Source organism: Ailuropoda melanoleuca, chromosome 16 (genome assembly GCF_002007445.2).
Source record: "Ailuropoda melanoleuca isolate Jingjing chromosome 16, ASM200744v2, whole genome shotgun sequence".
NCBI lineage: Eukaryota > Metazoa > Chordata > Mammalia > Carnivora > Ursidae > Ailuropoda > Ailuropoda melanoleuca.
In genome coordinates, this window is record NC_048233.1 from 42,696,123 (window position 1) to 42,706,993 (window position 10,871).

The 10,871-nt window shown below is 45.5% G+C and overlaps 1 protein-coding gene across 4 annotated transcripts in view; it reads right to left on the reverse strand.

The window, feature by feature from the left end:
• Positions 1 to 4,077: 4,077 nt before the first annotated feature.
• The window catches only part of CSAD (cysteine sulfinic acid decarboxylase), a 26,150-nt gene continuing 19,356 nt past the window's right edge, over positions 4,078 to 10,871 (reverse strand). For all 4 annotated transcript variants that reach the window (XM_034645629.1, XM_011229916.3, XM_034645630.1 and 1 more), the window contains 7 exons: positions 7,217 to 7,333; positions 7,070 to 7,134; positions 6,708 to 6,789; positions 6,071 to 6,270; positions 5,826 to 5,877; positions 5,630 to 5,719; positions 4,078 to 4,750 (listed from right to left, as the gene is read on the reverse strand). In XM_034645629.1, the coding sequence (XP_034501520.1) occupies positions 4,577 to 4,750; positions 5,630 to 5,719; positions 5,826 to 5,877; positions 6,071 to 6,270; positions 6,708 to 6,789; positions 7,070 to 7,134; positions 7,217 to 7,333 (780 nt within the window). In that variant the 3' untranslated portion in view covers positions 4,078 to 4,576. The remainder of the gene's footprint in view (positions 4,751 to 5,629; positions 5,720 to 5,825; positions 5,878 to 6,070; positions 6,271 to 6,707; positions 6,790 to 7,069; positions 7,135 to 7,216; positions 7,334 to 10,871) is intronic.

Sequence of the window (10,871 nt, forward strand, 5' to 3'; positions counted from 1 at the left end):
ACAATTGACAAATTTGGAATATGGACTTTTAAGTATAGTGCCAATGTTAAATTTTCTGAATTTGATAGTTGTGCCATGGTTATTTAAGATAATATTCTTTTTATGTTGGCTAATTGAATTTAAATTAAAAAAAATATTCTTCTTAGGAAATATGCACCAGAGTATGAGAGATAAAGGGGCATATTGTATGAAACCATCTCTCAAATGGTTAAAAAAAAAAAAACATGGTGAAGTACATATATAAAAGAATGATAAAGAAAGTTTATCAAAATGTGAAAAATTGACAAATTTAGGTAAAGAGTATATGGAAGTTCTCTATAACTATTATATGAAACTTTTCTGTAAGTTTTAAATTACTTCAAAAGGAAAATATTTTTTAAAGTACATAAACAGAAGAGAACTAGCCAATTGAGGACCCAAGGTGCGTAAGAAAAGTTCAAGTGTTTAGTGAAATTCGGACCTTCCTGTAGCTTGCGCCCTTTCCTCTACTTTCCTAAAAAGGCTCTTGCCATCAACCTTAAGAGCTGCCATTTCATAGGCGCCCCACCCAGATTTCAGCCCCTCAACCCACGGCCTACCTGTGATGGTACCATTTTCCTTCCCCAGTCCTGTGGAGACTGGCCACTTGAAAACACTGAAACGCTCTAAACCAAAAACCAAAGACAAACCAAAACAAAACCTATTCCAACATTGCAACCCACCCAGGTAGGTATTCCCAACATCCTTATTTCCTGTTTGATGAAAACACAGCTTCCCCAGGCCAAGGGCAAGGTGCGTATGCGAACCCATGGATGGCTTCATCCTTCTTGCAAGCATAGATCCACCACATACAGATAATAAAACAGCCCTAACACCCACACTTATGAATTATGTACACATGACAACAGAAGCAGGCGAGGTCTGTGGTTAAGAGCCAGAGGAAGATGGCCTGAATTTGGCTTTGACTCCACCACTCAAGTCCTGTGACTGAGAGCAAGTCAACTACCACCTAGAGCTCATTATCCATTCACTCAATATTATCCATCCAGTAAGTACCAGACTCCATTTTAGGAAGCAGTGATACAAAATCTCTGCTCCCAGAACTTACATTCTAGTTGGGTGAGACAGAAAAAAAATTAAATATATTGATGATAAATAGATAGATGATAGATGATGATAGATAGATAGATAGAGACTGAAATATAGACTATGCCAGATACTGACATGTGCCGTGGAGAAAAACAGGACAGACAACAGAATAGCAAGTGCAAGAACCAAATGTGAAAATGTAATTTTAAGTAGAATATTCAAGGAAAGCTTCACTAAGGCGACGTCTGAACAGAAATCTGAAGTCAAAGAGGGAACGAACCACGTAGATAGATGAATTTTGAGGCAAAAGGGGACAGCAGGTGCAAAGGCTTTGAAGCAGGGACATGCCTTGGATGAGGTTTAAATCTTAAACCCTTCAAAGGCAGGGAAAGGAATTAAACATAGCAGGAGCTCCGTAAATGCTGATGGGAGAGAGGAAGCAGGAGGGAGACTGCCATACCATATCCAGAGATTTAAAGGCTGAATTTTGGGGCGCCTGAGTGGCACAGCGGTTAAGCGTCTGCCTTCGGCTCAGGGGCGTGATCCCGGCGTTATGGGATCGAGCCCCACATCAGGCTCTTCCGCTATGAGCCTGCTTCTTCCTCTCCCACTCCCCCTCTTGTGTTCCCTCTCTCGCTGGCTGTCTCTATCTCTGTCAAATAAATAAATAAAAAAAAATTAAAAAAAAAAAAGGCTGAATTTTGAGAAGAGGAGAGTAGGAGCACCTGGCTGAGTCGGCAGAGCATGTGACTCTTTTATCTCAGGGTTGTGAGTTCAAGCCCCACATTGGGTGTAGAGCCTACTTAAAAAAAGAGAAAATGGAAGAGTAGAGGCATCAGCTTATAAAGCTAGAGAAAACCTGGTGATTAACTGATTCGACACCTTGTCCTTCTGACCTTCTCTTAAAAATATTTCTCAAATGGAGATGACTTAAGGATTTTGATGTTTTGTTTTGTTTTTAAGATTTTATTTATTTACTTGAGGGAGAGAGAGAGGAGAAGCAGACTCCCTGCTGAGACCCAGAGACTGTGACCAGAACGGAAGGCAGATGCTTAACAGACTGAGGCCCCCACAAGCCCCAAAGATTTTGGTTTTGTTTTTTTGCTTTCTAGCTTTGAGTAAAAAAAAAATAAGGATTCTTTTCTTTTAGTTTGTCTTTTTCACTAAGTTTAAGACATTTTGCAGATATATAGAACCCTGTAAGAATAGGGCTTAGAGTCCAAATTATTAATCCTCTCAAACAATTTTATTACTTGGAAGAAGTTAAATACCATCTGCAGAATAAAAAGTTTATAGGGGAATTATCAGCCATTTATAAAGAGAAAGGCTTTCTCCCCCTGCCAAATGGTCGAGAGAATTGGGTCTGCGATCTGGATGTTCCTTTGCTATGGTTTGTACAGTCTGTATTTGCCTCTTCAAATAACTTTGGATGATTTTTACATGACCACATTATTGTTTTCATAAAAGGTATTTTTAGGAATTGGAAATAACAGAAAGTTCTGGTAGGTCTGCCACTTGTCCTTAATAACTTGTGTAGTGCTGTTTCCTCTTTGATCAGACCCGCCAACGTGCACCGTGTTGGCACCAAAGCCATGAAGAAGGTGGCCCGGGGGTCACCGAGGAAACTACACGCACCTGGGCAACGTCTTCCACACCAACAAGCCGTGTGCGAGGAGACGCCATTATTCCCGCCAAGGAGCTCTGCACCCAGAGAGCAGCCTGTCACCCATCAGATGGAGCGGATTCAGAGGGGCCCAGGGAGAGGGGTCTCCACCACGTTGCAGGAGGAGGAGAGAGAAAGGAGAATTACCTTCCTGACGTCTCAGCCCTGGGGCAGGAGATCGGGAAGTGGATCCTGACCCTAAGGAAACGTTGAAGGTCTTGGACTTTGCCAGTCTGTCCAACCTGCATGTCACCCAGCCTAGAGTTGGGATGAATTTCAAAACACCTCGTGGAGCCATTTGATTCTTTCTGCTGTGATATTGTCGATAAACCTTGGACGACGACGGCAACGACAACAAACAAAGCAAATAACTTGTGCAGCTAATGACCTCTTTCCCAAAATGACTGAAGAGCAACACCAACCCAGGATTGTAAGTGTAAAACGGATGTTGGGTTGCTGGGCTTTTTTTTTTTTTTTTTAAGTTTTATTTATTTATTTGAGAGAGACAGAGAAGGCGCAGGGTGAGGGAAAGAGGGAGAAGCAGACTCCCCGCCGAGCAGGGAGCCTGACTCTGGGCTCCATCCCAGGACCCTGGGATCACGACCTCAGCCGAAGCCAGGTGCTGAACCGACGGAGACACCCTGGTGCCCCTTCTTTTTTTTTTTTTTAAAGATTTATTTATTTACTTATTTATTTATTCGACAGAGATAGAGACAGCCAGCGAGAGAGGGAACACAAGCAGGGGGAGTGGGAGAGGAAGAAGCAGGCTCACAGCGGAGGAGCCTGATGTGGGGCTCGATCCCATAACGCCGGGATCACGCCCTGAGCCGAAGGCAGACGCTTAACCACTGTGCCACCCAGGCGCCCCGCCCCTTCTTTTTTTTAAACTTGGTTTCTGTTGTTTAAATTACAGAAGGAAAATCTGTTTGTTTTTAACTTTAAGTAGGTATGTATATATATCAGTAAGTAAGTAATGTCTATACCCAACATGGGGCTCGAACTCACAACCCCAAGATCGAGAGCATACGCTCTACCTACTGAGCCAGCCAGGCGAGCCTACAGGAGGCAAATTCCTCCTTTGTTTTGTGTGTGAGGATTTTTCAAGAGTGGTAAGTGGACAAGGCTCCGGTCTCAACATACAATCAGTACCTATTTTGTTTTCAGTGTCACCGAAGTGCACTTAATTTAGAACTACTCCACGTTTGGTCTTTCCTCTCCTACTACAGATTTCTTGAGAAAAGAATTTTCCTATTTTTAGCCTCTCTTACACCTGCCTTTAAAAAAAAATATTCACATTCTCTATTATTTGGTTGAAAGATAACAAACTTCAAAACATACCAAAATAATATAGTTGAAGGTTTCACTTTTATTATTTCCCTATTATAACAGTAAATCATATTCATTATGTAATATAAGGGAAGGGCACAAAAGGAATAAAAAAATTAATTTTAAATTGCCTATAACCCCATCCCAGGGAAAACTGTTAATATTTGGCATATTTCATTTTATCAGTCTCCTCCTATGTATGTTTGACACCGCTCAGATATTACTATATACAAAGTCTTGTATCCAGCTTTTTCAATATAACATTATATTAAATTATCTTTTCTCATATCAATAAAAATCTTCTTTGTAAATACAATTCTAATGGCAGAGTACCATTCCATCATCTTGATACACTGTAGTTGATTTAAATATTCTCCCAATAGCAAATATTTAATGAGAGAGTTAGTGGGTCAAGGCATAGAGAGGTTGTTAAGGTCACTCTGTTCCAGAGAACACGGGAAGGGAAGGCACAGAGACGGTGAGGGTGGGCGGTGTCAGGGCCAGCAGCGAGGGGGAGGCTTAGAGGTCCTGGCCTAGCCTTTCCAGCTCGTTGAGAAGGAAATCCATATCAGCCCGGGTCAGCGCCGGGTTGGCCACAACCATGCGGAAAAAGTTGCCCCGGGTCCCATGGGGCTGGTAGCCGATCATCATGGAGCCCTCCTTTACCATGCGCTCCTTGAGCACCGGGGCCACCTGTGGAAGGGGTGGAGAGAACTTCAAGCAGCAGCCTCCCTAGGCTCCCCTAGGCGCACTCCCCTCTCACTCAGCTGCCTTTCCGAGGGAGCACTTATCGCTGGGCTCCTGGCCGTGGCCCCAGGTCACCTTTTCCACTACATCTGGCCTGCTTGGCCTTCTCCAGCCTCTGCATTATTTCCTATCTGATCTATCTCCAGGTTGTCACACAGAGCATTTTCTCCCAAATCTTGACTGTTCCCTGACTGCCAACACTGCTTCGGTCTAACATCTAGCCTTTGTCATCCTTAACACCTTCCTCTCCCCTCTCTGAATTCCTGGAGTATTTGCGATCTGTGCCCTGTAATCTAACACATAATTTACAAGACTGCCTTGAACGTATTGGTTCAGATGGGTAACTCTAGCTTTCTGAATAACTCCTGAGGGCAAGAACATTCTTGTCCTTTCAGATCATCTGCGGCACCTAGTACCAATCTGTCCTTAGGGACATGACAAATCTCCTTTCCTCGAGGAGGCATGTCTGGGCTAGCCTTATAGGGTTATTCTGTCCCCAGCATCAGTGAATAAGGCCTCACACGGCTGTCCTGGGCCCGAGCTCCCAGCATAACGCCCACGGACTACCTACTGCACACTGGTGACTTGTCCCGTAACATCCCTCTCTGTCTTCTTTTCATTTTCCAGAAACATACCTTATCTCCTACCCCCACCCCCACAGAAATGAGGACAAGTTGGGGCTGTCTTCCAATTCACACAGCCACCTCAGGAGCAAGACTAGCAAAGGCACCTGCCATGCCACTCACAGCCAGCAGGGGGCACAAACACACCAGAAGCACCACACTTCCCTAAACTGGGCTAAGGAGAGCCCAGAAGAGAGCCTACCTTAGACAGCCTTTCACCGTAATCCGGGCTCTCTTTCTTCCCCCGCAGGCTGGGGGGCACGAACCAGAAACACACATTGACAAACTCAGGCTGGGAGGAATGAGGGAGGAGAAGGTGTGAGCTGTGAAAGGGGGACGATCCCCCCTCACTGCCCCACTTCCCCCATCAGGGCTGGGGTGGGGAGGGGGGTGCATACCTCCATGACCAACTCAAATCCTTCTCGCTTCTTCAATTCCTCCACCAGGTACCTGCAAACACAGAGAGAGAGAGAAATCACAAATGGAGGAGGAAAAGCAGAGATACAGAAACAGAAGAGACCCTGAGAATGAGCCAAGACACCCTGAGAACAGGAAACATGGGAGGAGCGGGGTTATGGGTGGGGGCAGGACTGGACCAGACAGAACCCCAGGGGAGAGGAACTTGGACCGCCCCCACTCCTACCAGGCAAGGGCAAAGGCCTGGTCGACACGCCGCTCCAGCCCTTGCCCGCCCTGTGCCTTCCACATGAGCCACAGCTTCAGACAGTCCACGCGGCGGCCACACTGCACCACCTTGTCGCCAGTGTCCAGAGCCACGTCGTAGAACTTGTCCTGCTGGAAGAGGTAGCTGGCCTGGGACCCGTGGCAGCGCTTAAGCAGGTTCTGTTGGTCGGAGGGGGGCGCAGGGGGCGGACTGTCAGACCCCACCCTCTCCACCGAGGCCTCTTCCAGAGCCGCACAGGGGGATTTCTTAGCTCAGCCCACCCGTTCTTTCCCTGGCACCAGGCAGGGTGGCTGCCAGCTGAGTCAGGCCCCTTTCTCCGGGTTTTCTCCCGATACCCAGAGCTCTTCCCAAATTCGGCCTGGGAGCCCTTCGATTACAACTGCAAGCTGGGAACTTGTTCCTTTGCTTGAAGACGGGCCATAGTGGGGGAGCGGATGGGGGTACTACAGAGGCTGAGGGTGGCCACGGGTACTCAGCTTCAGATGGGATGGTGAGAAGGACATAATAAGGCCAGGACCCTCTCGAAGGTGGGCCAGGGAAAAAGACAGAGGTCCAGGGTGAGAGGTGGAGGGAGGAGAGGGCAGGGCCGACCCACCGAGGTATCCCGGAGAAGAAGGGCTGAGCACTGTAGGCCTGCGGTGAGAAGCTTGTGAGGATTCCAGGCCACGGAGTCAGCCCTGCGGTGGGCAGAGCAAAGCTCCATCAGCTCGCTGCCCCTCAGCCACAGCCCCCCTCCTCGCCAAATCTTCAGTAAAGGGGCTGGGGTCTCACCCCGGCCCAGCAGTCAGGAAGAATCCCCATGTCTGATGTCTGACTTGCCAGTCCCAGTCTACCGTCTCTCCATACCCCTCCCACCAACCTCCTTCTCTCACTCCCATGGAAGCTCCCTAGTCCAGGCCTGTTCTCTGGGTCAAGGATTTGAAGGGTGGGATTCAGGAAGCAGGTGGCCGTATGCACCTCTGGATCCCATCCAGGAGATGTCTATGTGTCTGTGACAACAGGACGCTCCCACCCCAGGCGGCCTGTGGAGCAAAAGGAATAATGTGGGCCTTGGCCTTGGACTTGGTTCAGCTCACCCCCACCCCAGGCCCAAGTCTCACTCACATCCACATGGAGCCACAGCCCATGACGCTGGCACACGTCAGCAATTGCCTCCAGTGGGTCAAAGGCCCCCAGCACGGTAGTGCCAGACGTGGCACTAACCAGGAACGGCACAGCACCCTGGGGCAGAAATGCAGGAGGAGAAACAGGCTGTGAAGGGATCTAAATAGCTACCCAGAGCCTGGGGCCGAGCCATCTCTAAACTCTCATTGCATGCCTGACCTGGGCCCTGTCGACCTTACAACATGCTACTGTCTCCCTTAATTTGCGAGTGAGAACGCTAAGATTCAGAGGTATTAAGAAATTTACCCCCAAGCTGAAGCTCCAAGATGGAACTCAATCCTAGGTCTGTCTGCTGGTCTATTTCCAAAGCTCACACACTTTCAAAAAATTTTAACGTCTTGCAGATCAAAATGCTATTTAAAGAATTTGAATAGTACAAAAGTTCATGAAGAACTTGAAATTTTATTTTAAAAAACGACCACAAGGAAAAGCCCAGGCCCATATGGCTTCACTGATGAATTCTATAATATATTTAGAAAAGAACTGATACCAGTTCTTCACAAAAAAAAAAATTTTTTTTTAAGATTTTATTCATTTATTTGACAGAGAGAGAGAGACAGCCAGCGAGAGAGGGAACACAGGCAGGGGGAGTGGGAGAGGAAGAAGCAGGCTCATAGCGGAGGAGCCTGATGTGGGGCTCGATCCCAGAACCCCGGGATCATGCCTTGAGCCGAAGGCAGACGCTTAATGACTGGGCCACCCAGGCGCCCCCACAAAAATTTTAAAAAACAGAAGAGGAATACTTCTGAATTCATCCTATGAGGGAAGTATTACCCAGATACCAAAGCCAGATGGAACATCACAAGAAAACCTCAGATGATAATTTTTCTCAGAATATAGATACAAAAATCCACAAAACACTAGCAAACCAAAATCAGCAACATATTAAAAAAAATTACACGTTATGACAAAATGATTTGTCCCAAGACTACAAGCTCAGTTTAGCAGCCAAAAATCAATTAATGTAAATACGCTCCTACCAACAGAATAAAGGGGGAAAGCCACAACTCAACAGACACAGAAAAACATCTGACAAAATCCAACACTCCTGCTTGACAAAAAAGCTCAACAAACTAAGAGCTGAAGGGCATGTTCTCAACCTAATAAAGGGCAACTACCCAAACCCCACAGCTAATACCGTACTCAATGCTGAAAGACTGAGCGCCTTCCCGCTAAGATCAGGAACATGAGGGGGACGTGCACCTTCCCCACTTCTATTCAACATTACACTGAAGTTCTAGCAGGGTGATTACGCAAGAAAATACAATAAGAAGCATCCAGATTAGACAGGAAAAAAGCCCCACGCTGGGTGTAGAGATTACTTAAAAATCATAAACAGACAAATGAATAAATAAGTGCGGAGGACCCGGATGGACATTTTTTTTTCAAAGAAGACGTCTAGATGGCTAACACATGAAAAGATACTCCACATCACTCGTCATCAGGGACACGCAAACCAAACCACAGCGAGCTGTCACCTCACACCCGTCAGAAGGGCTACAATCAAAAAGACAAGAAACAAGTCTTGGCAACAGCGTGGAGAAAAGGGAACCCCTGTGCACTGTTGGTAGGAATGTAAATTGGTGCAGACACTGCTCCTCAAAAATTTAAAAATAAGATTACATGATCCATAATTCCACTGAGTATTTACCCAAAGAAAATGAAAACACTAATTTGAAAAGATATATGCACCCCCATGCTTATTGCAGCATCATTTACAATTAGCCAAGATATGGAAGCAACCTAAGTGTCCATTCATAGATGAATAAAGATGTAGCATACGTGTGCGTGCGTGCGCACCGTGGACTATTACTCAGCCATAAAAAAAGAATAAGATCTTGCCATTTGCAATAACATGGATGGACCCAGACAGTATTATGCTAAGTGAAATAAGTCAGACAGAGAAAGACAAATACCATATGATGTCACTTATATATGGAATCTAAAAAACAAAACAAAGGAACAAGGAAAGAAAGAAAGAAACAGACTCAAATACAGAAAACAAATAGGTGGTTGCCAAAGGGGAGGCTGGGGGAGGATGGGTGAAATAGACAAAGTGGATTAGGAGGTACAAACTTCCAGTTATAAAAGAAACAAGTCATGGGAATGAAAGCACAGCGTAGGGAGTCTAGCCAAGAACACTGTAGTAATGCACGGTGACAGATGGCAAGTACAGTTGTCGTAGTGAACACCGGGTACCCTATAGATAGAACCGCTGAATCAGTATCTTGTACACCTGAGACTAACTTCACACTGTATGTTAATCACACTTCAACTGAAACAAACAAACAGACTAGGAAAAAAAGAGAAGTAACAAGTGTTGGTGAGAATGTGGAGCAACTGGAACGCTCATCCACGGCTGGTAGGACTGGAAACTGGTACAACCACTTGGAAGACCCGTCTGGTGGCTCCTCAGAAGTTAAATACAGAGTTACTGTGTGAGTCAGCAAGTCTGTCCCCAGGTATACAACCAAGAGAAATGAAAACATCCATGCACACCAAAACCTGTACGCAGATGGTCAGAGCGGCGTTGCTCAGAATTGCTAAGACGTGTTCATCACCAACTGAAGAACGGATCCATGAAATGTGGTGGATCCAATACAACGGACTACTATTCAGCAAGGAAAGCAATGAAGTGCTGACAGACGCTACAACAAGGAAGAACCTCGAAGAGAGTATGCTAAGTAAAAGTTCATCGCAAAGGACCATGCATAGTATAAACCCACTTATATGAAAAATCTGCAATAGGCAGATCCATCGAGACACAGACTCACTTAGTGTTGCCTAGTAGGAGTTTGGGGAAAATTTGGGGATTGATGGCTAAAGGGTGTGTGGTTTCTTTTTTGGGGTGATGAAGATGTTCTAGTATTTATTGCAGTGATGGTTGCACAACTCTGTTAAAAACCACTGAATTGCACACTGTAAGTGGGTGAATTGTATGGCATGTGAATATCTCAATACAGCGATTACAAAAAAAAACCCAAACTATTTATTTATACCATAAAAGTGGTACTCCACTATTCTAGTTGCTGCTCACATTGCTACTCAGAGGTAACATCAATACATTAATAAGTATATATTATTCTAAATAACCATAGGTTCTGGGATGCCTGGGTGACTCAGTCAGTTCAGTGTCTGCCTTCAGCTCAGGTCATGATCCCGGGCTCCCTGCTCAGTGGGGAGCCTGCTTCTCCCTCTCCTTCTGCTCCTCCCAACCCCCCATGCTCTCTCGCGCGCGCGCTCAAATGAATAAACTCTTTAAAAAAAATTTTGAGGGGCGCCTGGGTGGCTCAGTCATTAATCATCTGCCTTCATCTCAGGACGTGATCCCGGAGTCCTGGGATCAAGCCCCACATCGGGCTCCCTCCTCCACTGGGAGCCTGCTTCTTCCTCTCCAACTCCCCCTACTTGTGTTCCCTCTCTGGGACAGCTGGCTGTCTCTCTCTGTCAAATAAATAAATAAAATCTTTTTAAAAATTTTTTTAAGTAAAAATAAATAACCATAGGTTCAAAGTGTTCATTCAAATAAATAAATAAAATCTTTTTAAAAAATTTTTTAAGTAAAAATAAATAAAAAAAATAAATAAATAAATAA